This window comes from Cervus canadensis, chromosome 1 (assembly GCF_019320065.1).
Source record: "Cervus canadensis isolate Bull #8, Minnesota chromosome 1, ASM1932006v1, whole genome shotgun sequence".
Classification (NCBI taxonomy): domain Eukaryota; kingdom Metazoa; phylum Chordata; class Mammalia; order Artiodactyla; family Cervidae; genus Cervus; species Cervus canadensis.
The window spans coordinates 108,007,328-108,034,718 of record NC_057386.1 but is presented as its reverse complement, the minus strand read 5'-3'; the positions used below and the strand labels follow the sequence as shown (position 1 = coordinate 108,034,718).

The following is a 27,391-nucleotide window of genomic DNA, read 5'->3' as shown; positions in this document are numbered from 1 at the left end:
CCCGGGGATTGAACCTGGGCCGGAGGTAGCACGCTCCCTCAACACAGCCCGTGACGTCACACTGTCACAGCTGACGACTACACACACACCAGTCGGCTGTGGGCTCCCGTCTGCCTCGGCCAGCAAACACTGCAGCCCCAGCGGCCCCCACACTCAAAGGACGAACGCCCCCAGAGCAGGGCCCGAGACCCCTTTCCCAAGACACAGATGGGCTCTCCACCCCATCTGGCCTCCACACCCCTGGGTTGCCCTGCAGCCGGGGGTCAGCCACTCCAGAGCCCCAGCTGTGAGGACACGCGTACGTGCTCCAAATTCGAGTGGTGAGGGAGTGGGAGGTGGAAGCAGGGGCTCCAACCCGGGGCTCGCTGAGTAGAGCTCGGGAACCACCCGCATAAACAGAGCCAGACGTGGGCCCAGCTGAGGACGGGTGGCGGGAACACTGGCCGGGAACTGCCTGCCGTAAGGGCCACTTGGGAAGAAGTGGGGCAGCCCCAAGACAGGGCAAGACCCGGGCCCTCGGCACCGCAGCACGCGGCAGACAGGCTCGCGCTCCCAGGCAGGGCCCCGAGGGCTGCACCCCAGGCCCAGGAACCCCGAGGGCCCAGGCCCACCACAGACGGGAGCAGGCGGGCGGGGCGGGTGGAGGCGGCACAGGCCCATTTGCCGCAGGAGCACCAGGGCGGGCAGGACACAGGGAGAGCTGGTCAGAACCCCATACCCAGGGACACGCCGTTGGGTCCGCTCAGCTGGTCAGGGGGCACGCAGAAAGCAAGCCAGGCTGCGTGGCCACGGTGGACACGCACCCTGGGCAGCACCTGCGGGAGCGCCGCGGCCACATCAGAGACACGGATGGGCAGGTACTCACCACGGCGATCACGGGAATGAGCACGCCCAGGTTCCCCGCACTGCTGGAGGCCTGGAGGGACAGAGCCGGGTCACTGACCAGCACCATTTCTTTCATTAAACAGAAAGATAGAAAAACCCCAAACAGCACAGCGAGAAATGAAACTCCTTCCTCTAAACAAAACAGTGAAAGACACGTACAGGGAAACAGGTATAGATGCTTAACCTTACAGTCAAAAAAGGGACACAGTCAACGTCACACAGGGGATGGGACATGTAAACCGTGGCAACTCTGCACAAACACCTTGCACCGTTACAGACGTGAGGCCTGAAAAGCACTTGGTCCCCCTGGAAGGTGCCCACCTCGGACGCCACCCCCCAGAGGCCTTGTGGCCACCTGACACCCGTTTTGTTCCCACCGCCTCTCTGTCCCACTCAGCCCGGAGGGTGCCCCCTGACCAGCCCCCCGGAAGGAGGCAGCCCCTTCTCCCAACGGGGGCTGGCGCGGTGCCTACCTTGAGGGCGGGCCCCTTCTCGCTGGCCCGCTCGCTGGCCCGCTTGCCCTCCAGCCCCAGCTGCACGAACAGCTCCAGCAGGTTCATGAGCAGCTCGTCCACCAGGTGCTCGTCCTGGATGTTGGCCGCGATGTTGGCCAGGGCGTTGATCACTGCCAGCGAGCAGTGCCTGCGTGAGCGAAGGGACAGACGGACAGCAGCAGGAGGCGGTGAGCAGGTGCAGCTAGGCCAGCCCAGGGCCCAGGGGCCGGGCTCCCGTGGAGGCAGCAGCGAGCCCACGGACAAGCAGCCCCAGAGCCGAGGGCTGTCGTGGGGACACATGCGGTGCCACGCGCACACACACAGCTGCTGAGTGAGCTGAGATCACACCACCCAGCCGCCCGCTCCCGGGGGTAGGAGGGGTGAGGAGGACCTCCGCCCTGCCCTCCACCCTGCCTGGGCCTGCCCAAGCCAAAGGAGGTCCATCAAACACAGGAGGAGCATCTGTCCTCGGGCGTCGCACACCCAAGGCTGCGGTGCCCATGCTCAGGACCCCTCCGAGGATGGCACGGGAGCCCTCGCCGGTGTGCCGCCCTGACCACAGAGAGGTGTGAGAGCTGCCTGACACGCAGGCTTGGGCTGGGCAGACTGTGGGGCCGCTGCCCAATAGGCAGGCTGACAATGGGCAGGCCAGGCGGGGCGCCGTGCCCCCCGGGCATTGGGTAGGCTGGGTGTGAGCAAGGAGGTGCTCGCTGAGGGCGGCGGGGTGCAGGCCATCCCTGCCGGGATGCGTGGATCTCTAGCACGCGGTGCTTTTGTGAGAAGTAGCTTTAATTTAAGGGACAAGACCCAGAGTGTCTTTCTAAGGATGGAGAGCGACAATGAGGCGGGAAGGCTTACCTGTAGCCGTGGTCCTTGTAGTCCTTGGTGGCTGAGTACACGACCGAGCTGGCCTTCACACTGATCTGCTGGAAGAGGTTCCAAACCTCCTGATAAATGTATTGCTGGAAGAGAGAGGGACCTGTGACCACATCTCGCCAAGAGCGCCCTCCACGGATACCCAGAGGGAACACGCCGTTAGTCAGGGCCGTGGGGCCTGCAACTGCGCCAGGGCCACCCCCTGCAGCTTTACACAAACCTCCAGGCACACAGCTTCCGCTCCCACACAAACCTCCAGGCACACAGCTTCCGCTCCCACACAAACCTCCAGGCACACAGCTTCCGCTCCCACACAGACCTCCAGGCACACAGCTTCCGCTCCCACACAGACCTCCACGCACACAGCTTCCGCTCCCACACAGACCTCCACGCACACAGCTTCCGCTCCCACACAGACCTCCACGCACACAGCTTCCGCTCCCACACAGACCTCCAGGCACACAGCTTCCGCTCCCACACAGACCTCCACGCACACAGCTTCCGCTCCCACACAGACCTCCAGGCACACAGCTTCCGCTCCCACACAGACCTCCACGCACACAGCTTCCGCTCCCACACAGACCTCCAGGCACACAGCTTCCGCTCCCACACAGACCTCCACGCACACAGCTTCCGCTCCCACACAGACCTCCAGGCACACAGCTTCCGCTCCCACACAGACCTCCACGCACACAGCTTCCGCTCCCACACAGACCTCCAGGCACACAGCTTCCGCTCCCACACAGACCTCCACGCACACAGCTTCCGCTCCCACACAGACCTCCACGCACACAGCTTCCGCTCCCACTCCAGTCTAGTCACGTCAGCAAGAACTCAGTTCAAACCGCTTCACTTGGTCATCTAGGAGCCACTGCTCTGCGCTCTCTCACTTGGGAAAACCTCGGCAGCCGGTGCCAGGGAGCTGGGGAGCACGTGACCCCGGGGGAGCAGGTCTGGCCTGTGCTCGCAGGCCCCTGCGGGTGGGGGAGCCCGAGGCGGGGCCGCGGCCCTTACGTTCCCGGCGATGACCAGGCAGCCCAGCTGGTCGACGATGAGCACGTCAAGCGGGGAGGGCGGCTGGCAGAACTTCTGCTGCAGGATCTGCAGAATGGGCTCCATGACCTTCGGGGTGTCCCTCAGGGCCACCGCGATGTGCCCCAAGGCTCGGATGGTGTGGTCGGGGATCAGGTGCGCGTCCCTGCAGAGGGCAGGACACGTGACCTGGGAGCGGTGCTCCAGCACGCGGCGGGAGACGGAGCCGGGAGCCCGGAGCCCAGGGCCCTTGGCCTCAGAGGAAGCGCACGCCCGACGGTGCCTGCCGGGGGCCCGCCAGCCCCGGCGCCAGGCAGGGAGGCAGAGCTCTCTGCCCGAACCGCGTCCGGGGGCACTCCAAGGTGGGCTTCAGCAGGCACGGCGGGACAGACCCAACACCCGACACCACGCTAGACCAGAAAGCAGCAGAGGAGTGTGAACACCAGCCTCCCCGAGCCTCACGGGACTGCGTGCCCCACCCCACACCCCAATCCCCCAGGGACGGGGCATACTTATCGCTCTCCTGGGAGATGTAGAGCCGGTTGGAGAGGCTGGCCAGAAAGGCTTCCACGATCACCGGGTCCACGGTCAGGCCCGCCTTCAGGCACCTGAGCAGTGTGAGGCAGCACAACAATCAGGTGAGTGCTTGCGTCTGGTTTGGGTTTCGTTTTTCTGTCTCAGGTTTGCAGGGTTTAAAGAACTGCTCTGAATGCACTTCCCCCAGAAATGTGAATGAATGTCGAGACACAGTGAATTTAAACAACGGCTTCATGTCGCACCACTTGATAAATGTCTCAGTTGGAAATAATAACTTCACTGTTCTGCCCTGAACTGCTTCCTTCAGAATGCCATGCTCATCCCAACTCCAATCTAAAACTCCCTGAGGACTTCCTGGGTCTAGTGGTCAGGAACCCGACTGCCAATGGAGGGGCCGCAGGTTCGATCCCTGGTCTGGGAAGATCCCACAGGCCGTGGGGCAAGTAAACCCACGAGCCACAACTATTGAAGCCGTGCTCCGCAGGAAGAGAAGCCACTGCAACGAGGAGCCTGCACACCGCAACGAGAAAGGAGCCCGTGCTTGCTGCCACCAGAGAGAGCGCGGCAACAGAGAACCAGCACAGCCGAAGACAAATAATAAGTAAACAAAGGTGAGAAAACAAGCCTCCTGCTTCTTAACAAAAGTCACCGTCAAGAGAGTGTTAAAAGGATGTTACAGCTACATGTCGGATTTTGAACTGCATGGAGAAATGCTGTGTTCTAGAAGGAACTCTTGCAGCCCCCAGGAGCGTGGGGCCTTCAGGCATCTCTCGCTCCCCACGTCTGGGTCCCAGGCCACAGAGTCTGAGTGGCCAGGCTCTCCGCCGCCCACCTGCAGACATTGTCGATGGCAATGTCCCGAAGCTGTTCGTACATGGACGGCTGGCTCCTCTTCCCTGACGCCACATTCAGGGTCGACTCTGCATGCTCGTTGGTTACACTGATTTTTATGTCGTTGCCGGCAACTGAAATTGAAAAATCAAATGTGTGTCTGGTTGAGCATGTTACTTTTCATGCTTTTGTCTGAAATTCAAAATCGAAATCATATGTGGATTGTTTTTAGTCATAAAGGGAATCACTCTAAAAAGATTTTTCCCAGCGTTTCAGAACCCAGTGTGTCAGACAACAGAAAGGATGATGGGAATGTTTACAACGACTCACACTTAGGTTACAAGGTGATGAATATGTAGAACAATCCCAGCTTAAATAAGGAGTGAGGCAGGGCCATGTGCCGGGAAGGTGGGGAGGCTGAGAGCAAGGCCCTCAGAAGTCTGACTGAAGGGAGAGGAGGACACGCCCACCAAGTGGCACTTAATTAACCTCACTCACTGCAGGTCAGCAGATGTGGTCTGGGCCCACATTCTCAGGGCACTCACACTGCAGGCTGCCCGGAGAAGAGGTGCCAGAGAGGGCCTGGAGGGAGGGCCCGGGAGGGCGGGACCTGGGGGAGATGTCTGGGAGGCGGGGCCCGGGGAAGGGATACGTCTTGGAGGGCGGGGCCCGGGGGAGGGCGCTGTCTGGGAGGCGGGGCCCGGGGTAGATGTCTGGGAGGCGGGGCCCGGGGTAGATGTCTGGGAGGCGGGGCCCGGGGGAGGGCGATGCCTGGGAGGCGGGCCGGCGGGGATGAGCCCGGGAGGGAGGCGGGGCACCGCCCCCTCCCCCGGGCGGGGCCCTTACCTGTGTGGTACTGGCTGTGGCACTTGTACAGCTTCACCAGCACGGGGGACGGGACCACCAGGAAGTCGCGCAGGGAAGGTGTCACGGAGTGCACCACCACCGGGAACCGCTCGCACAGGCGGCCCAGGCCCTGCAACGCACGGGGACCGTCAGGGGCCACAGGGGAGGCGCTCACCGCCTCAGACACCCCTATGACTGGAGTCGGCCCATGTCCACGTGCCACCAGGCATAATGACAGGACAGGGTGGTGGGGACTCCTTCACCCAAAGGTGAGATTCCCTGCTAACCCCTTCACCTCCAGAGCTACTTAGGGGAAACAGGGCTCACTGGGAACGTTACTTCCACGTAGGCAGATGGGAATCACGGGGAATGGGATAAGTCAGAACCTCGACGGTGCAGGCTCACATCTGCCACCTTGGAAACGCACAAGCTGGGCAGCCTCCGCAACGTGGGGCCCGGCCGTGCCTAGACCCCGCTCACAGAAAGCCCGCTAGCTGTCAGCAGTGGCCTCGGAGCAGTGACCCTGTCCCCGGCAAGCTCAAGCTCAAGTTCCCAGACACAGCGGCTCAGACCCGGCTGCTGGTGCCGGCCTCGGCTTGGACACAGTGAGAACGTCTTGCGGACGGAAGTCCGCCCCACCCCAGGGCCAGCAACGGACCTGCAGACAGCAGATGAGCAACGGCAGGTGCGCTATGATAACCTTGCTAGACGTCTTGGACTGCAGCTTCTCAGACAGCTTAACACACAGATTCTCTGCACCTGAATTCAGAACACCGGCGAGTGCGGACCCTCAGCAGACGCCACTGGCCACACAGGCACCTTCACCAAGCACCGCACCCAGGCCATGACAGAACCCGAACCCAGGACTCTGTGTGGCTCCACCTCAGAGTCTGAGTGGCTCCCTGCTCCTGTCCTGCCTCGGAGACCACTTCATCCCACGTGCCCACTCCCTCCTCTGACTCAGGCCCTGCCATACCTCCTGGGCCAGGCCCCGCCCAACTCAGGCCCCACCCTCCTGGGGGTAGACCTTGGCCCCTAACTCAAGCCCCACTCCCTCCACCCCCGCAGAGGGGAAGCAGGGGCTGGGAACGCACCCTGTTCATCCTTCACTGCCCAGACCATGAGGTCCACGCAGGCGGCGCTGGCCTGGCAGCGCAGCTTGAGGGGGCTCAGTTCGCTGTGTGCCCGGTCAGCGTCATGCAGGATCTTCTGGAGCTCCCCCTGGCTGCTGTTGAACTGCTCCAGCACGAAGTCGTGCACCTCCTTCACGAAGGAGGTGGGCAGGTCTGTGGGAGGGCGCACACACTCAGGCCTGCCCCCAGACAGACCCCTAGGAGAGGGCGCTGCTGTGGGCCCCTGTGCTTCTAGGGAGGCCACCCAACACTGAAGAATCAGTCATTCCCACAGAAGAGAGAGCCATGCTGTGTCCCAAGCTGGCAAAACAGTCGACACTGAACACACGAGACACAAAGGGGCATGCCATCTCCAGAACCGACTCATTAACAGGAAGTACTCCAATGATATTTCCTGAAAAGGGGTCCTTTATCACACGTGGGAACGTGGACGCGGCCGAGGACGGACCCTTGCACAGCAGGCACCTGGAGCCCACAGCCTGACCCAGCGCGCGTCCTCCAGGCCTGGACGACAAGGAGGCCTGAGAGGCAGCACAGACACAAGCAGACCAGCCATGGCGGCCGGCAGCAGCCTGGCCGGGGAGGCTGCGGGCTCGGGATCAGCCCAGCTGCCAGTGCCCGCTGTCCTCCACAGCCTGACCCTTGCTGCGGCCCCGACGAGGCTCGGCTCCCAGGAGCGCTGGGGGGTCAGATGGGGAAGTGGCTAAGGAGAGCAGAGACGCCCACTGGACACCACGTGGTCGTCAACACTGTTGTCACGAAGCCCATTCAGCACCGGGAAGAGCCGAGGAGGCTGTGTTTCAAGCGCACAAAGGGGCCTGAAGGGGACGGCGAGGCCACACGCACAGCAGCCGCCCTGACGGGACGCGGTGACACAGCCCTCACCTCTCATGTAGTACAGGGTGTCCCGCAGCATCCTGAACACGGCCACGTACAGTGGGTCGCTGAAGGCGCTGTAGTAGAGGTCGGCGCTGGGGTTGGCCTGCGGGCAGGGGCATGGCTGTGACCCACACAGCCTGTCGCTGGGGTCACCTTCTGCTCCCTCCTTCACTGATGCCTCCCAGAGATGCAAAAGCAGGCTGACCCAACGTTGCCAGGGTTCTGGGCAGTGACACCTCCTGACTGTGTAAGCGGCTGTGGGCTACGGTCCTGCACAGGCTAAGGATGGGAGGCGGCCAGGCACAGGCCACACGCTCACAGGGGGCGGCCGGGCACAGGCCACACGCTCACAGGTGAGGCCTGCGGTGCCTGCACCCATGAGGGGTGTGCACCAGCTTGAGCAGCGGCCCAGCAGGCACCTGGGGCAAGGACCACATGGAGTCGAGTCGAGCCCAAGTCGGAATCCAGGACTGACCCACACCTGTGCGGCAGGCACGCTGACCACTGCTCAGCGGTCAGGCCGGGGCACGGCCAGGGGCCTGGGCGGGAGGCCCTCAGAGGACGCACCTCGATCACACAGGTGACCACGGCATCCAGGGACTTGAGAACAGGCTCCTCCACGATCTTCTTCACCTGCGAGGGAAGTGAGGCCTGGTGAGCCCCCCGCAAACACAGTGGGAGACGGAGGGGCAGAGCCTGCTGACACGAAACCATGCCACAGCCTCCCGGTGAGAAATGGGGCGGAACAAGAGCCCAGCAGCACACACGTCACCAGCGCCTACGCGCCCCCCCCCAACAGACGCCCTGAGTCCTGCAGCACCTGGCGCTTCTCTCCTACCCCAGACGGGACGGAAGACAAACAGAAAAGGAAGCGGCCCCCTCAGGACTGCGGACACAAGGCTTCCACGTCCAGAGGTGAAAGCGCCCAGGCTCTAGGCCAGACTGACCTTCTGCCTGAAGGCCCCTCTAGTGTGGGGCCTCGTGGCCGTCTCCCCACGTGGCTGCTGCAGGGGCGAGATGGGAACGTGCCACACGGACCCTGAGGCCATGCGCCTCCTCTCTTTAATCGGCACAGGTGAGCCATGCTGCGGCCGGCTACAGCCCCCGTGTCTGCCTGCAGGCCGCCCGCCCCTCGCTCCACTCACCAGGCTTAGGAGCTCCCGGAGCATCTCGAGGGGAATGCTGAACTCCTTGTAGGTGACGCCGTTGAAGAGAGGAGAGACAGAGAAGCTGGAGCTGACGGCGGAGAAGTAGTAGTCGGACTCCGGGGCACTCCCATCGGGCGAGTAAGAGGCTGACGGGACAGAGGCAGACAGTGGGTCTCAGGGCACACGACCCGGTCGTGCTCGCAACACCCACCAAAGGCATCGGCCACGCTTATGCTGACACTCCAATTCCATCTTTCCCTTAAGAAACAAAGGCTGATACGATCCAGCAATCTCACTCCTGGGCATATATCCGAATTATGAATTGAAAAGATACACACGCCCCTGTCTCCACATGAACACTGTTTCCAACAGCCAGGACACAGAAGCAACCTGAGTGTCCGATGCTAGACAGAGATGTGCTGTGAATGCAGAGTGGACACTACTCAGCCATACAAAGGATGAAATAATGCCACTGGCAGCAACAGGCATGGACCTAGGGATTCTCAGATTCAATTAAGTCAAAGATGCCATGGGATACCACTTATACATGGAATTTTAGAAACGTGAAGATGTGCGAGCAGAGGGTGGTGGCGACCGGGGTGGGAGGCGGGGAGGCAACAGCTCTGTGGGCCAAGTGTGGGGGCCCCAGTCCCACTGCGCTGGGTGCTGCTGAGGCCTCTGTGCTCCCGCATGCGGAGACGCACAGCTCACAGCCCGACCAGGGTCATCTCCTCAGCATGTTCATGTGCAGCGAACCATCAGGTCCTTCCCTTGAAGGACACGCCAGTTCACTGTAAAAAATAATGCCAGTCACACAGGGAGGCCAGCAACCTGTGACAGAGGGCGCCTCCCAGACACACGGCACAATTCGAGGATGAAGCCGTGTGGCGGGGGCAGCGAGGGGGCAGACATGGAAACAGGAGGCGGGAGCTCCAGGGACCAAGGGGCTAGGATTTGACATTTATGCAGCAAGGTCACCGAAAGCTTTTAAGCAAGGAAAGAAATGATCAGATTTGTACTTTTAAGAAATGCTTCTTAAAAATAAATTCTTGTGGTGCCTGGGAGAGGGCCTGGACAATCAGGGAGCGGGGAGTGTGTGAGCAAGGGCAGGAGTGGTTGTCTCCCTCAGGCCTGGCACCAGCCATGATGGGGACGGTCCTGAGCTCAGGTTCCCAAGCCAAGGGCCCTCAGGGGTGTGTGTGGACGGGGGCTCTCTCCAGCGGGTTATGAGTGGTTAGCCTGGCCTTCACGTGTGCACACTCGGACTGTAACATGCTACATCCTCTCACAGCCAAGAGATACTGTACCCACACTGTCCACATCTATCTGCGTTCAGTCACACCTCTGCTTTTTTAAAACAAATCCCCCACACGTCTCGAGATGCCCGAGGAAGGCTCTCTGAGCGGTGAGCATCATCTGACAGTAGAACGTGGGGCTCCAAGGCGTGCACTCCTGCGGCCCACCCGACCCTGTCTCAGTCTCCTGGAGGCGAAGCTGCAGGCTGCCCAACACGTGTCTGACGTGCTGCAGGCTGGCAGATGACCACATCTGGTAAATTACCTGAGAGTCCTTTGTGGACAGCAAGTTCCACAGAAACTGTTCCTCACTAAAATAAGGTTTCACCCAGTCTCATTACTATGTGCCTTAATATTATCTCGGTGCTTAACGACTTTAAATGAAAAGAAACCAGAGGAGAACCTGCCGCCACCGCTTTCACCTGAAAGCCGCCACCCCCGCAGGTGCACGCGCTGACACTCGGATGGCCAGCACAGGGGTGCTCTGTGGTCCTTTCAGCACTCGTCTCTATGTTTGACATATTTTTAGATTCAAGTGTAGCAAGCTTAATCAGGAACAGAAACGAGTGCCCTGTAAGCCTGGAGCTGAGCTGCATGCCACCCGCACACCGCGGGAGGGCCTGGGACCTGGCCCGGCGCGGCCCGCGTGCTCCGCAGAAGGGCGAAGCCCACCTTCGAGGCAGTGAAAGGCAGATCCTCCGGGGGAGCCGGGAGGGGGCGCCCCACGCTCAGGGCTGACCTGAAACACAGACCAGAAAGGCAGTCAGACCTCGGGCAGACGAAGTTCCATCTGCTGCCTCGTTCAGCACCCCTCCTCCCTGAAGCCCCAGGGCTACGGCTCGCTGCTGTGATTGTGTGCGTTGGGTCTCATCACACCTTCTGTGCCTGCTGACTGAGCCAGGCTCCTGTTATTCCCTGGCTTTCTCCACGCATCAGTTACATGTTTCCTAGGGGCATCAGCTGTCTCCTGCTCAGAACAGAGGTGTACCCAACGGCTAGGGAACAAGAGCCTCACGCCCGGAGATGACTCACGTGTGTATCTCAGAAAGGATGCGGCAGCCGCGGCCCTGCAGAGAACTCCAGCGGGAGCCTCTGAGTCCCCTCGAACCATGGCGGGGGCCCTCACTAGCCCCGGGCCCCAGCCGTCCGGGGGTGCAGCCCACCTGCGATATGCTGGACACGCTGCTGGCCTTCCTCTTCAGGGTGCCCTCCTGACACACGGTGAGCAGGCTGCTGGGGAGGATGGAGCGGAAGTCGTTGAAGGACCGCCTGCGCACGCCTTCCAGCTCCTCAGGGACGCGGGGTGCGTGCGGGGGCGCTCTGGGGAAGAGCCTGGACAGGAGCGACTCCTCTGAGCTGCTGTGCCGCCCGAAAGCGCGTGCGATTCCCAGCAGGCATGGGACTGCGTGCTTGCAGAGGTACTCTGGAAGACAAGGGAGACCGTAGCGGCATCCCGGGACACCTGGGCCCTCGCCTCCCCACCCCGCAACCGCAAATCCAAGGGCCCGAACAGCCTGGCAACAGCGCCCAGCCTGGCGCTGACCTTTTCAACCCGCCCACAGCCCAGCGGCAGGCACGGCCCGTGGCGGGGTGTCTGAGCACGCTCAGCTCTCGTCAGCCCTCAGTCATGCCATCCGACAGGCTTTTGCCCCCAGGCCTGCACCAGTGTAGCCAGTCCTGCTGGGAGCAGGTAGACAGCTTCCCACCAGAAGGAAAAGGACCTTCAAACAGGCTACGGGGAGGAAACTGAGCCCCCCGAGGGTGAGGGAGGGGCCTGGCACTCAGGCAGGACAGCTGCGCTCACGATCCGCCCCCAGCGCACCCCTCCTCCCCACACCCCGCCTCTCGGCCCACAAGCAACCGAGGTAATGTCCACAGGTGCACTGGTCTCAAAGAGGAACTCTGAAGACTGGGAAATGCCAGGGAAAGGATAACCACAACGCCATTAAAGAAACCATACCTTTCTCTTGAATCTCTAGGGCCTGGCACATTCCCAAAAGCACGTGCAAAACCTGCAACAGCGCCTCTAGTATCTGGAAGAGGCGAGGAGACAGGAAACACAAAGTCGCCCACAAAATCGGGTCAACGTCACAGTTAACTCAGAACTAGAGGCAGCTTGGGACGGCCTCGCGTCCCACCTCGCACCTGACCAAGCCCCCCGCACAGGAGCTCTGCGGAGGAGGGCAGCACCTTGGGGAACACGGCCCTCTTCCCGGCCGGCTCCCCTCACGGCTCAGCACCCTTGGTTCTTCCGGTCCATTCCTACTATTCGCAGCCTTGCTGATGGCTGGCCTGACTTCACTGGAGTCCAGAGCGTCAGGAATGGTCTCTCACTGCTACGCCAGGGGAGCCGGGACCGCCCTGGGTCATCGCCAGGCTCAGCTGGACTCCGGACGTCCAGGGACGGGACACTGGCTCTCCAGCCCCTTCATGCTGCTGGCCCGAAAGGCTCACAGAGTGAACTCTGTCAGCGTCTCCCACACCTGCTGCCCCAGGCTGTGTCCCCCCCGCCGAGGGGTCAGTCTCTTCGGCCCGTCACCGAGCCCCACGAAAGTTCAGGGCGCAGGCTCAGTCCGTCAGGCGGGTCCTCAGTTCCCAGCTTGGACTGTCTACATTGTGTGGCTCAGGTCTCCATCCCCCACTGGTCCTGCCGGTCCTCGAGCCCTGCCCTCGGCCACACCGCTGACCCAGGGTGTCAGCAGTGGGCAGTCCCGGCCCTGAGGAAGAGCACCAGGCCGAGCCCCTCTCGCCCCCTCACTACCCGTCGTCGCAGGGAATCCAGGCAGAGGATGAAGCCGGCCTGAGGCAACTGGGCTGTAGCTCACGTTTTATCAAATGACATGGAAACCGTGAGGATGTGAAAAGCAATGCTTTGTCCATTTCATGTATTAAAGTTATGTCACCGTCTTCTGTGGTGGCTTCTCTATTTCAGTGGGTGTTACTGATAGAAAAGCCCTGTTAACGTTTTAAATAACAACACGTGATTCTAACCTATTTCATTACCTGTTTAGCCAATCCACAATAAAGAACCTCAACTAGGAAAGAAGGGTGGAGACCAACATAACGGCAGAAATAGGGACAAGCGCATTCACAGTGCAATAGTAAGGAGAGAGATTTTAAAACTGAAAAGACACGGGGACTGACAGGCAGCAGCCAGCTGGGAGCGCTGGCGCACAGGCAGACCCAGGCTCCCCGGCAGGGCCTGAGGTCAGTCGCGCCGGGAGACCGACTCTGTAAGTCGCAGATCTGGTTAAGACGAACCTTGTCACCGCCGTCCTCCTCTTTAGAAGGAGAGAGTATGAAATACATTGAAGCAGCATTTCCAACAAAATAAACTAAAAGGAAAAGAACTGGGGCATTTAAAGGAACAAACGGCTCCCGCTTCCTAGAAAGAAGTGCTTCTCTTGTATGAACCCCTTTGGTCCCCAGCGTGGAGGCAGCGGGACACATGGCCTCTCACTCCACAGGGCAGCCGGGAAAGCAGACCAAACCAGACCCAGGAGGTCAGTGGGGGACAGCCCTGCAAGCAGAACTCCACGTTTCTCAGCTGTGTTATCAATCGTGTGCCGTAAGTCAGCATGAACAACCCAGCGACCTTGTTTCTCGCCCCGTCCTCACTGTGGGGCTCTGCGCATACAGGGAGGCACACCAGGTCACTGGACACTTACCTCACCCCTCAGGGAAGGGTCCCTGTAGGCCACGTCAGACAGCAGAGTGACCAAGCAGAAGCTGAAGCTCTCGGCCACCGGGAGGGTACCTGGAGGCAGAGAGACAGGAGTCCCGCCATCACCCCGCCCGGCTGCTCCCCCTCACACGCTGTCAAGCACCTGCTCCCTGCGGAGGTTGCCCTCAACGGGGTAGGGCCCAGCATGTTTCCTGAGAAACACCCCTGCCTTCCTTGTAACAAAATGTTTCAGTTCAAGAAACTAGATGCTTCCTGAGCCCATTTATAGTCTGAGATCACAGAGCCTTTTACCACAACAGACTCCATGCTTTATTTCCAACCTACAGGAAACTGGGAACTCGGTCTTGAGTGTATGGGACATGTCTCATGGAGGCTGATTTTCAAATACCAATCACTATCACTTGAAACTGAGTTAATGTTTATTTCTCTCTTCTTCTGATGGATGGAGAAAATCTACGATGCTAAAAGGGGCATCGAGAAATGCGCTCTGCTCCTTGCAGGTGCTCAGGCCCTTCCCCGACTCAGCCTGCCAGGAGGGAGCTTCTCAGGAGCAGGGCCTCAGGTCAGGAAGGAAGCTCTGCACCCAGAGGACTGAAAGGCCAGCGGCAGTTCTGTCACTGGCACCGAGGGGCCAGACCTGCTGCCGTGGAGGCCGGGCCCCTACTGAATATGCAACCAGCGCTGGATGCTGAGCACCAACTCAAAGACACACACATGCGGCAGCCACCTGCTAAGTGCCTACCTCTCCACATGTGATCCAGACACACAACTCTAGGTCCTTCTCAAGCATGAGTGTGGCTGGAACCCCCGGGAGGGCTTGTTGAAGTGGTCTGTCTACTCCCTGGCCCCAGAGTCCTAACTTGGTAGCTCCAACGCAGGGGCTGGAACTGAAGCTGCTGGTCCAGGGACGGCCCTGGAGGAGCTGCTGCTCTGGAGCGTATCAAAGCTGAGCGACACAGCCGGAATAGAAACTGGGAGGCTGAGGTGTCACCCAGTAATCGGGTACTTATACAACCCCAACGATCTTTCAATAATGCTCAAAACTTCATGTGAGTCCATGTGTACAAAAGTGATATCTGTTTTGAAATAAAGTAGGATCAACATTTTCTAGGGCTCTGCTTCTCCCCAGATTAGACAACAATGGTGCACACAGGTAGTCTTTCAAATTCTAGGACATTTGCATGATCTAGAGTCTGTCAGCTTTAGGCTGACACCAGCCACCAGCGATGCCAAAAAACCAAAGGGCAGGAGGAGCCCGGGCAGACACACATAGGCGGTGCCTGAGGACAGCACAGGCTCCAGCAGATGTGCCCACCTAACAAATTCAGGCCACGCCACCGAGAGAGAGGATGGGGCCTTTCTGCAGGCATCAAGCCCCAGTGAGATCTGAAGGTGGGGGCCTCAGACCTCAGACAGAGACTACAAGGAAACTTCAGTCTGACGGGTCATGAACTCTGAAATACTGGAGATCTCCCAAGCTGACTTTAGAGGAAACGTCATGAGTGTTCTAAGCATTTAGCACAATGCCTGGCATGTCGTGGGCCTGTGTAAAGGTTTCAGGAGGGACGGGAGGGAGGAGGGAGGAAGGGAGGAGGGGGCAGTGGAGGGAAGAGGGGAGATTATCTCACTTTCTCTTTGTCTTTGAAGAGATTTCAAAATCAAATACCAGCTAGACAGAAACACACGAATTTAGTCCATTTCTATAGATGCAGGGGTCAATGGAAATGCATTGGAAATGCAATGGAAAATATCGACGAAGCGATGAGGCTACTGAGAGTGGACACTGTGGTCTAGTCCTTTCTTCTGAGCAGCCACCAGGCCTCTGGAAAACTGACCTGACTGCAGGGTGACAGCTGGCTTGGGGACAGCCAGGGACCCACTGCTGGCCAGGGGGATGTGACCAGAATTCCTGAGGGTCCCCGTGGTTCCACTCGGCCTGCCCTGCGTGGGGCTCCGGGGCACTGCGGTGCTGCAGGCATCCGGCTGCTGCGCTAGTGACCACACCCCTGATCTCACAGACACGGAGCACACAGACGCTCCCTGTGCCCCGGGGAACACGAAGCCAAGTTACCTCTGCCCTTCCGAGCCGTGCTCTCTTCTACCCAATACACTTTCGGAAGACCTTTAAGAAGTCGGAGGAGGTAAGGAACCACCGAGTCTTTGTGCTTGAAGAGAAAACAAAAAGCTCACATGTGATTAAATACACGGCTTCTGAGCACAGACTGAGCCCAGAGCCAAGTGCGCCCACACCCTCGTCTCAGAGCGGGGCATGCACACGGCAGCCCGCAGGAGGGCCGACGCCTGCCCCCTGCCGCCCTGGGTCCTGCCGGCTCTGGCGCCCAGCAGAAGGCACGTGTGCACACATCCAGAGTGGCTCCCTGACAGGCGCTCAGAGGCCCCAGCCCCGCAGCCGGGCCTCAGGACCAGACCCTCTGGGAGAGAGACGCTTTCAGACACGGGGCTGCCGCGGCTGCTTTCGGCCTCGTGCTCCTCCCTCCTCCCCTAAACGTCCTCCCACACGCTTCCTTCTGCTCCTCTCAAACGGGGCACGAGACTTGACAGCCAGCAATAGCCAGTGAAAAATTCACTCTCCCCTAGTTTCCAAAATACCCCATCAGCAGGGAGTCAGTTCATAACCTCCCCCCATGGGCTCTCTTGGTGGTCTCCTGCGGAAGGATCAAACAAGCCTAATTCCGAAGAAGGGGGCACCATCAGACGTCCTGAGATGCTGAGAAAACTGTGGTTTTTGAAAACATGGCTGCAAATTCTGCCACAGGTTTTTAAATCACCTTTAAAAGGCACATTAACACATGCTCTAAGACTTAATTAATATCCATCATAGTTTTGAAAAAGACAGCACAATTATCTCAAAGAGCACTGTCCTTTGGAAAGGGAAAAAAATGGCTTCTCTGCTTCTGACTCGGCAGCGTTCTGTTGAGGCAAAACCCAAGTCCCCTCCCAGAGCACCAGTTCACCCCGGTGAGACCACACCACACCTCCCCGAGGACGCGTCCATGAAGGGGTCTCGTTCCCACCCGTCCAGCTGCCCCACCCTCCTGCTCTGATCTAGCTGAATACAGTGGGTACAAACTTAAAGCCTAACTGCACTGTCTTCTGCACTCAAAAACACTTCACTTCGCAAAGGCTCACCTGTAGGTCAGATTCAATGAGAAAGATGCCCAACGCGATCACCGCGTCTCTCCGTCTCTCGTCCAGCTGGAAGATCCCATGGAAATCTACTGGGCACATACAAAGCAGCTTTTGGACCTAGAAAAGGAGACAAAAAACCATGGATTAAAAATACATAAACCCAATTTCAGAATGGACCAGTACTGAAAAGACCTGTGAGTCTCTACAACTAACAGGTCACTTTCCCCCAATCTGAGGATGACAGCAAGCACACCTCCAGCCTCTGAAATGACGGCGCACATGCCTCTGAGGACCTGGGCTGAGCGCTGAGCGGCCGTGCCTGCGGCAGTGATGCACGATGGCCGAGGTCCGCCCCCGGTGTCGGGGCAGCCTGGCTCCCTGCTGCCCAGGGCTGCCCGTGAGCAGGTGACAGAGCCGCGGGCATCCCACCTCCACCCGAGGCGCTTTAAACTCCAAGCTGTGTACAGCGCTTGGGACGGGACGGGGCACACGGCAGATACTCAGCAAACAGTACCCGCCGCTGCTGGACGTGCCCTGGTGGCAGGTGGAGGGCAGCGGGTGCACAGTCAGCAGTTAACGGAGCAGATGAAAACACTGGGGGACTGTCAGCACAGACCAACAGGAAGGGTCATCAAAGAACCAAAAATCGGGATTCAGTATGAGAAGGAAAATAGGGGACGCCAATCCTGAAAATCTCTGCAGAGGAAGCTCTGAAGGCGCACCAGGAGGCCCTAACGTTGCAACCCATGGATGTGATGAGAAGCCCTCACTGATGTTCACAGGGTCTGCCAGGACATTTTACGGGCAAAGGAAACTGAACCCAGTGCTTGGCGTTTGCCCTGAAAATGCATCAGTCAATTACCACTGACGGCTTTTTATAGAAAGTAGTTTTGCTTCCTTAAGATTTTAAAAGGGGACAAATTGAAACTGGCAAGTTCAGTTCAGTTGCTCAGTCGTGTCTGACTCTCTGTGACCCCGTGAACCACAGCACGCCAGGCCTCCCTGTCCATCACCAACTCCCAGAGTCCACCCAAACCCATGTCCATCGAGTCGGTGATGCCATCCAACCATCTCATCCTCTGTCGTCCTCTTCTCCTCCTGCCCTCAATCTTTCCCAGCATCAGGGTCTTTTCCAATGAGTCAGCTCTTCGCATCAGGTGGCCAAAGTATTGGAGTTTCAGCTTCAGCATCAGTCCTTCCAATGAACACCCAGGACTGATCTCCTTTAGGATGGACTGGTTGGATCTCCTTGCAGTCCAAGGGACTCTCAAGAGTCTTCTCCAACACCACAGTTCAGAAGCACCAATTCTTCGGCGCTCGGCTTGCTTTATGGACACTGGCAAAAATTATGTAAAATGCTTTCACCCCAGTGTTGTGTTTACTAACTGAAGATCTGAAACAATCTAAAACACTATGAGAATATCATGATCAACCATTTGATCAAATATTAGGTTAAACCCTATAAAACTGCTGATACGCAAACGCCTTTGATCTACAAAAACAATGCTTTTGTAAAATTTAACCTAATACCACAGACATTAACAATGGCATTTTTGTTATCAATACGCAATGGCATGGAACAATGCTCTAAATGTTCTAGAAGCTCACGGAAGGGAAGATCTGAATTATATACAGAAAAAGTGCGGGAAGAAAATATATCAAGGGATTCCTTGGCAGTCCATTGGTTAGAACTCTGCGCTTTCACTGCTAGGGCCCGGGTTCAATCCCTGGTCCGGGAACTAAGATTCTGAAAGCTGCACGCTGGGGTCAGAAACAAAAATCAGCGTCAATACTTCTGAAAGACAGGCTAACTAGAGGTGTTACGTTTCTTCATTTTTTTATATAGTTGCCAAAATATGTTCTAAAGGAAAACAGTCCTTGTGTAATCAGGAAGCACGTCCAGGAGGTTAAAATTAAAATACACACAAGAGGTGAATCTGCCCTGTGTGAGTAAACGCTCAGGCAGAAGAGCCCCCGCGACGGGCAGCAAGGGAGGGAGCCACGGAGGCCCAGAGCTGACAGAGCCTCGCGCTGACCCAGGACCTGCCCCACCCAGCACAGCCCGGGGGGGCCGGGGGCTGCAGGGCAGAGCAGGGCTCAGGAGCGCGGCGCCACTGGCCAGGCCTCCTGACCACACATGGAGAGGACCGCACGCCAACGCCGCCGAGCCCGAGCTTCTCAACACCCGTGCTCCCAGCCCGTCCTCTGTCCTCGCAGGCTCCTTGGGGGGCAGGGTAAGGATTGCGGAAGCCGGACGCATGTGGACTTTGGAGTTGGACCCAGAGTCACCGGCGAGTGCGGAGCCTCAGCCTCCCGTCTGCGCGGCGACCCGGCAGGACCAGGCCCTGAAGCACAGTCGTCGCGGGCTCAGCACCTGCCCCGTGAGGGCGGCTGGGGGCAGCGCGCCTCTGACCCACTGCCCCTCTGCTCAGCGGGCAGTGAACCCTGGACCCAGCCCTGCCCTCACTGCAGGCAGGCGACAAACCAGGAGATGGAGAGGTCGTGTAAGAGGCTGCCTCTCCCTGCAGGGAGTTAGCGGAGAGCCTCTCCTCCTCCTCCTCTGAGAACTTACAGTGGAACGCCACTGGCAGGGTTTTCCTTTCTCACAGAAAGGTACACAAATTCTTTTGAAGACTAGACTGGCGCTGCGTGAGCTTTATGACCCAGGGATCTTTCTGAGGATCTGGGAGCCATCCTCTGGAATGGACACATAGAGGAGGGGTGGCACCCCGCCTTCCCACCCCCCTACACCCATCCCTGGAGGTGGGCAGGAGCCTCACTGCCATGAGCTCCTTGTGCCCCAAGGTGAAGCTACTGCCAGAGTGACGAAATGCCCAACCACATCACCCAGAACTAGACGCCCCCCCAAGTCAGGACGCCTTGGCCGAGCGCCGCAGGGACAAGTCAGCGTGAGAGTGGGTGGACATCAGGCATGTAGGTCACAGCAGAGCTGCAGTCGCAGCGTTTGTTACATGCTGGCCAATGAGACTGTTTTCAAAGTACACAACTTTTGTCACCTGAAACCTCTGGGCATAAGTCTCCTGGAGGAACAAAATCCCCTGAGAACTAAACATTAAGCTCTAAGTATTAGTGGGTTTTTGTTGTTGTTTTGTTAAATCTGCTTTTTAATTGTCACTCTATGTCCTGCCCCCTTGGAGAACACGGAACATAAGTCAGCATTTTCTAAGAGATTCAGAGCTACCTTGATAGACAAAGGTGCCTATGACAATTTTGGCAGGTTAACAAATCAGCTCCCTCAAGCCTCAGCTTTCTCAGGTACAAAAGAACAAGGTGAGAGATTTTTGCAGTGAAATCCTGTGAGCTGAGAACTCCCACCTGCACCCCTGAGGGCACGGCAGGATGTGGACATACCTTCCCGCCATAAAACAGGAGAATGGGCAGATACGTGAAACCAACGGTTTCATACACTGGACTGAGGGCTGGGGAGGGAGGCACCGAGGTGAGCCCTGCGGCTGCCCCGGACTCCTGCCAGAACACGCACCCCAGGCCACAGAGCAGGTCACACTGGTCTCACGAGGCTGCAGAGACAGGAACGGGAAAAGCAGCTGGGGAGCCCGGAGAAAAGGGCACTCAACAGCAAGATGCTCCACAAATCCGAGTCGCTGATGCATGCACTAAGACAGCACAGGATAGGGTCATACCCCGAGAAGTGGGACAAAAATCAGGCAAGGAGCTGGGAACTGAACAGTTCCCAGGCCCTCGGAGAGCTGGGAGGAGCCTGGGCCCCTTCCAGCCAGAGCAACAAGCCGGCAAAGTGTTCCATGGAGAACCTGCAGGGCCACTCCTTGGATGGGGAGTCAGTGTCCCTGTGGCAAAAGCTATTTCAGATCCGCCCTAAGCAAGTTTAAAACCAGCTCTGCAACAGATGCAGGGAAAGCACCTGAGAAATTCAACACCGTTCTGGATAAAACCCCTCCACAAACTAGGAAGGTGAGGGAGCGTCCTCAGCCTGTTGAGAGCCCACAGCTGGGGCTCCCTGCTGGTTCCATGGTGAAGAATCCGCCTCGCAGTGCAGGCCATGTGGCTTCTATCCCCGGTTAGGCTGCAAGGCAACTACGGCCGTGGGCTCTAGAGCCCCTGCTCTGCAATAAGAGAATGTTCCCGGTGTTCACCGTAAATCAGTTATACCATTTACACCATGTACTTTTCCTTCATGGCACCTGTTAGCATTTCACATGTTTACTTGCAGTTTTTTAATGCTGGTTTGTCTCTCTCCACGGTAAGCCCCATGACAGCAAGACTGTGCCCATTTCTCTGCCTCTCCAGGGCACCCCTCTAGGCCTGGCACAGGGCCTGGCCCTCCACAGGTGCTCCAAGACCCTGTGGGAATGAATGGCGGATGACGCCAGCGTCTTTTGCTTTCACCATGGTGAACCCTCGGGCGGCCCAAATCCCAGCTTCCGGACCAGCTCTGAACAGAGATGCTCAGAAGAGAGGGGCTTCAGCAGCAGAGAGAGTCTCTCAGACTCAGTGAATACATGCAAGTGAGCCTGGAGTGGTTTCGCCTCAAACCTGTATTTATGCAGCAGGGCTTCATGCAACTGAAAGCTGTGCTCTGGCTGGTGTGGTCATGTGCACAAGAGGCCAAGCTCTTTTTCAGGAGAGAAGCAGGTAACAAGAATAAATATGTAAATAAGAAACTAGGAGAACAAGTGCACAAAAACATTTCAGCAACTAAACTCGACGATGGGACCAGCCGCTGGTGGAAGGGACTGGAGGCACCATTTCCAGCGAGTGCAGACAGCAAACACTGCCGGCAGAAGCGAGAATCCGCAGTGAGGAGTCAGAAATAGAACATTTCTGCCCTCTGGGGGAGCGGGCGGTGGTGACGCACACCGCTCCTCAGAGAACCCAGGGCACCAACGAGGCAGCCATAAGCGCTTCCTCGCACAGACGCAGGCCCTCCCCCGGCTCCCCAGGCAGAAGCGGCCTCCATGTCTGGGAGCCCCAGGGAGGTCGCCTGCTCGCCTCTCCGTCTGTCTCCACTCTGCTCTTTTGGCAAATCCTGTTCCCACAGCAGGTTCTCCGCCTCCGCCATCTGAAATGCCCCCTCTCATCAGCCAGAGCTCTTAGCACTTGCAAACCCCATCATCCTCAAGGCTTCCTAGCCGTCCCCATGAAAAACCTCGGCTGAGGGTAAACTCCCAGCAAGTGCCTGCAGCACTTTATTGCTGTCTCAGGGCTCGGTTCACTTTATTACCTCCTATCACATTCTTCACAAACTGACCAAGAGCCACGAGGAAAGAGTTTAGAGCCCACATTAGAAGTTATCTGCTCCTCTCCCCGCCCACAGCCCAGCAAAATACCGAACAGCCAAGTATCTTCCCAGAGGATTTTATTCCAAAGCCACAGGGTTCACCACAGACTCCTCTCTGGACAGACACTGGCCAACCTGGCACCTCGGGCGGCTGCAACCGCAAAGGCAGTTGAGCTCAGGACCATGCGCGCACCCGGCCAGGAGTCAGGACCCCAGCAGCAGGACTGCAGCGTGCAGAGAACGCGGGATTCAAGCTCCCACAGCCCAGAGAACGAGAACACGGCAACATCACACAGTCCGAGCACTTCTGCCTTGTGGGCTGTTTGCTTAACTCACGATATGACAGAGCCAACCACAGTCAAATATTATCTTGGGCTCAGAAGGATAAGCTACACTTTTATGCTTTCTGAGTTGGCAGGGAAACATGCAACAAAACCCAACCCTGTGAAGCTATAGATAAACCAGTACAAGGTGTCTTACCAATGCTATCACAACTACGCAGAACCTTCTGAAAACAGGTGGGCAGTAAACATCAAGACTCATCTATGATGTAACACAAGGACATAATACAGAAGAAGACAAAATGCTAGGTGTACAAACATGCTGTTTCACAAGGAAAAACCAGAAAGTCTAAACAGAGAAATGCCTAAGTATGGTTCATCAATGCAAAAAAAGGATGTGCCACCATCAAAACAATAACCATCGGCTACTTTTGCAAAAACAAACAATAAAGTGCACATGGCTACACATGGTTAAAGACTAAAAAGAGCTTTAGGACATGACAGTGCTGATGGCTTCATGGGCTGGGCTGGGCTGGGCCGGGCCCAAATATTCATATATCGACATCCTAATGCCCAGGTACCTAAGGAGATTGCATTTGGACACAGGTCATGGGAGAGGTGATTAAGTTAAAATCAGGTGATTAGGGAGGGCCAGTCCTACCAATTGGACTGGCTTCCTTCTAAGCAGGGGGGATTAGGACACAGAGAACAGAGGGAGACCACGTGAAGACATATGAGAAGACGGCGGTCTGCGCGCCAGACAGAGAGGCTTCCAGAGAGACCAGCCCTGCTGACACCTTCATCTGGCCTTCCAGCCTCCAAACTGTGAGAAAAGTCACTTCTGGGTGTTTAAGCCACGGTGGGTGGCACTTCGTTATAGCAGCCCCAGCAAACTAATACAGTTAACGTGGCCTAATTACAGGTGAAGATTTTTTTCTTCTTCCAAGTACTTGCTAAAACGTTTCAGAGCTGACTCACCAACATGGGCTCCAGCGACATGAACACCCTCTGCCGAAGCCCATTCTCTCCTCTCCCTCAGTGGTTTTCTCTTAACGCGGCTTCACAAAGGAAAGGGAGCAAGAGGGGAAGACTTTTAGCTTCATGAGGCTGAAGAAATGCCAACTGCAGGACCTTCCCTCCACAGCAGAGCACTCTAAAGGACAGCCTGGACCACCGTGAACTGCAGAGAGCCCCCCGTCCTCAGCTCCTGGCCACACCCTCCCGCCGCGTGCCACCCAGAGCACACCTGCCAGCAGGGAGGGTCTGGTCCGTCCCGAGCGCTGCAGGCCGGGCCCTTTAAATGCCGGGTCAGCTAGCTGAACACCCCGAGATTCTGGCACTCTGAGGAAGAGGCGCAGGGAAGGATCTGAACCCAGCTCCCTGAGGGCGGGAAGAGGGGCGGGAGGGCTGCGCAGGTCTGCCCAGAGCTCCCCACGTTCCGGGCTCGGGGTCTGCTAGTATGGCACAGGCCAGGTGAGAAGAGACAGGAGCGGGTCCCCTGACGTCCAGGGTACAGATAAGTGTGACACAGGGCACAGGTGGCAGGAGGAGGTGGCACTTGGCAACCCTCTTGAGACAGGCAGGAACCCGGAAAGTGGAGCGAAAAGATGGGCGGGCACATGGAAACCAGAGCTGGATGCGCTGTAGACAGGACTTGCTCTCTTCGTTTCTCTTCTCTCCTCTCTCTCCCAGAGGCAGAGGGCTGGGGCCTGAGTGGGCCTCACAGGAGCCCTTGGAGGCGGGCTGCAACCCTCAGGCTGGGACTACAGTCCTAGAAGCAGCCTAGCAGGAAAAGGTCGAAGCTCAGATAAGAATCTGAGAATAGAGGCCAAGAGCCCTTGGGTCTGGTCACCAGACCCGGGACACAAGAGCACCCAGGGGACACAGAGCAAAGCTGACTTGTTGCTGGTCACCTGAGCAACAAGTCAGGAGCTTCTCATTCACCTGACGTGACGATCAATACACGTTTTCTGGATGAAAGAGCAAACTAAGGAATTAAGGACAAGCAAAACACAGTCTCAGGACAGGCCTTGCTTCACCGCCTGTGTGAGGGTGGGTGAGTGGAGTACGTCACCCCTCCCCCCGGGGCACGCCGAGGGACAAAGACAGGGCACGCTGAAGCTGCGTCCCCAACGCGTCCCAGGGCCGCGAGAAGCACGGCAGGCTGCCGAGCACCCGTGTCTGAGCCCAGACGGCGAGTCCAGCTCAGAAAGCAGCCTTCCTTGGGCGGACCCTATCTGTACCAGGTCCCACACAGTCCTCTGCCCTCTCTGGAAAAAAGGAGGAGAGAGAAGTGAAGACAAAGAAATGGGAGGGGAGGGTTTCAACACTCACCTCTCCCTGTAAGTCTCCACTTTCTTAGCCCAGGTGGGTATTCAGAAACTCCTCTACTCTTAAGAACCTCGAGAATCCTTCCCTCAGGAATGCGAAGGGCTTCTCATTCACCATTTCAAGTAGGGGAATGGAGCGATCAGGCACACCGTGCCTGTGAGCAGGGCTGAACAGGAACAGTGATCCGGGGTATAACCGAATCTCAGGATGGTAGAAGAGGACAGAAGGAATTCACAATATCCAATGGAATCAGCCACAAGACCTTTCTCCAGAGAAAGAGGTAGGAAAAAGGCCGCACACACAGGTGTCCTCACGATTAAATGTCACACAGTGAAAGGGTCTCATCAAGTACAGCTAGAGTCTGGAGAAAGCCGTGCAGGGGCTTCCTCTGCGCTCCCTCGTCTGAGGGTGCACCCCAAGTACGCTCCCCTCACAGCAGTAAGCAATGCGGTAACACAGGAGCAAGGTTCGTGCCAAGGTTTTTCCTGGGGGCTGGGCACTTACCACGCCTGCCTAGAAAGTAGGTGCTCAACAGAAACCACGCTGCTTATGCGGAGTCAGACACAGTGAACCATCCTTATCAGCTAGGGAATGAAAGGACAGACAGTTCAAGTACAAAGCTCCCCACACCAGCCAAGGGCCAACTTCCTGAGCAGACCCTTCTGAAGACAGCAGTCCCGGTGGCTTGCTGTTAACTCTTTCCTGCAGTGGTTTGTAAATGAGGCAGAGACACAGAAGGCAGAGTAAGAGATGGTTAGGGAGCCTACCAACCTGAAAGCTACATTATTTAATTGTAACACATTCTGTAATCTTGACAACATCAACCTTAGGGTAAGAGACAAAGCTATTAACAACAAAGTCACAGTTACAGGAGGTCCCTATGATGGGCGAAGAAGGCTGAAGCAGGAGAGCTAAGCTGAAAGTGCATCTTTCAGTTACTGAGTGGGGAAGCGTGTTGCCTTTGCAAGAGCCCCAGGACACCCTCCTTCAAGATCATCCAATTCGCTGCACCCCCTTCTCCAAGTCCAGCGAGCAAACTTCTGACAGCAGTCTTGGTCCTCCTCCTAGGAAGAGAATGCGCTAACCAGCTGGCACAGATCTGACTTCATGAACCAGTGATGTGGTCCACCAGTCAGGCTCATGAAATGACAACAGGGACCGTTCATTAGGCACCCAGGTCTACGCGAGTCATTCTGCGGATCCTCCCAAGTCTCTCATCAAGTGTTTTGTATTTTGCAGGAAAAAGCAGAGAACCAGACTGGTGAACTGAGCTGCCCAGAGTCGCACTACCGGAAGTGAATGACACAGGATTAAAATCCAGGTGGTCTTATCTCTACAACCCATATTCTTTCTGTTCGATTACACTCCTTCTCTGACTGAGAAGCCAGGCTGGCATCAGTTTCTCAAGACCCGCTCCCCCTGTGAGTCTGAGAATCTACAGGAGTCAAGGAAGACCCAGGTCACTCTGTCAAAGTGCCTGCAACAGCTCTTTAGCTTCACCCGTCCCCAGAGCCACAAAACCACCCCCAACCGCTCTTCTACTGTTGGATAAGGTTCTTTCCACCCGCCAGGAAGCCGGGGAAGAGTCATGTCATCCCCTTCATCCTCACACCCGGTGGCGGAGGAAAGCTGTCCTTCACTGAGCACCTACGTGGGCCAGACACCTTCTCCTCGAGCTCATCTAACGCTCAAGAACTTCGTGTCACAGATGAGGACACCAGAGGCTCTGAGTGTTGAGGTCACCTGTCCAAGAAAACCTCCAGTAACGCGGTGCAAGGACCTTCCCGTTCGAAAGGTTGCATCTCCGCCACCATCGCAGGCACCCTCGGGGCTTCGTTTCAAGTCCTCCCAAGATAAGGAACCCCCGGGCTGAGCTCTGCGGTCCAACACCCTCTTCTCAGCCGGTCTAACGCCCCCTCTTGCCGCAGAGAAAAACATCGCGCAGCGGGTCCACGTCTCAGAGACGCTGCTCCGCCGGCCCTTCACCGCCGAGGGCAACGCGCCGAGAAGCGCCCCTGTCCCGCGGGCGGCACCGCCCCAAGGTCACGGAACATCGCGGCGAGGCGGGGAGCCGCCCGCCGGGGTCACCAGGCAGCCCCGCGCCTCAGCCCGCCCGGATCTCCGGGCCCCGCCCGCGCCCGCCACACAGGCCTCGGACTACCCCCCGCCCCGACCACTCCAGCCGATGCCCCGGCCCGCGCGGCCCCTCACCGCGCTGGCTCCTCACTCACGAGCCCCCGGCGTCTCCGGCCGCCGGGACCCCCTCGGCCTCCCTCAGACCTCCGCCCCGCCTCCCGCGCCGCGGGCCCCTCCTCCTGTCAGCCCGCGCCCCGCAGCCAAGCTACCTTCTCCAGAGATGCCGGTCTCTGCACAGCCAGGGAGCGGGCCAGCGACAGGACAGTGTTGAAGTAGAAACCCCGCGAGGCGCCGGCGCCGGAGCCCGAGCCGAAGCCGCCGCCGCCACCGCTGCCGCCAACGCCGCCGCCTCCCCGGGCCGCGGTCGCCGCCATCATCGCGAAGCGGCGCCGCCCGCCGGCTTCCCGCACTCAGCCCGCGAGCGCCGGGACGCACGGCGCAGGCGCGGCCGCATCCGGCTGCCCCGCCACGTGACCTCTCGGTTGCCGACGCCGGCGGGGCGTGGCCTCGGGCGGATCCACCACCGAGGGGGGAGCCAGGAGCCGCGCGGCCGGCTGCTGCGCGGCGCGTGACG

The 27,391-nt window shown here is 58.1% G+C and overlaps 1 protein-coding gene across 1 annotated transcript in view; it reads right to left on the bottom strand.

The window, feature by feature from the left end:
• The window catches only part of PI4KA (phosphatidylinositol 4-kinase alpha), a 61,849-nt gene extending 34,585 nt beyond the window's left edge, over positions 1-27,264 (bottom strand). The window contains exons 1-19 of the mRNA XM_043490140.1: positions 27,027-27,264; positions 16,792-16,908; positions 15,713-15,806; positions 13,625-13,713; positions 11,917-11,989; positions 11,120-11,379; positions 10,629-10,695; positions 8,659-8,807; positions 8,081-8,146; positions 7,520-7,616; positions 6,596-6,787; positions 6,160-6,260; positions 5,502-5,631; positions 4,657-4,789; positions 3,800-3,895; positions 3,270-3,453; positions 2,238-2,341; positions 1,359-1,527; positions 866-916 (exon numbers count right to left, since the gene is read on the bottom strand). Coding sequence (XP_043346075.1) covers positions 866-916; positions 1,359-1,527; positions 2,238-2,341; positions 3,270-3,453; positions 3,800-3,895; positions 4,657-4,789; positions 5,502-5,631; positions 6,160-6,260; positions 6,596-6,787; positions 7,520-7,616; positions 8,081-8,146; positions 8,659-8,807; positions 10,629-10,695; positions 11,120-11,379; positions 11,917-11,989; positions 13,625-13,713; positions 15,713-15,806; positions 16,792-16,908; positions 27,027-27,194 — 2,340 coding nt within the window. The 5' untranslated portion in view covers positions 27,195-27,264. The remainder of the gene's footprint in view (positions 1-865; positions 917-1,358; positions 1,528-2,237; positions 2,342-3,269; positions 3,454-3,799; positions 3,896-4,656; positions 4,790-5,501; positions 5,632-6,159; positions 6,261-6,595; positions 6,788-7,519; positions 7,617-8,080; positions 8,147-8,658; positions 8,808-10,628; positions 10,696-11,119; positions 11,380-11,916; positions 11,990-13,624; positions 13,714-15,712; positions 15,807-16,791; positions 16,909-27,026) is intronic.
• Between the last annotated feature and the right edge of the window lie 127 nt (positions 27,265-27,391).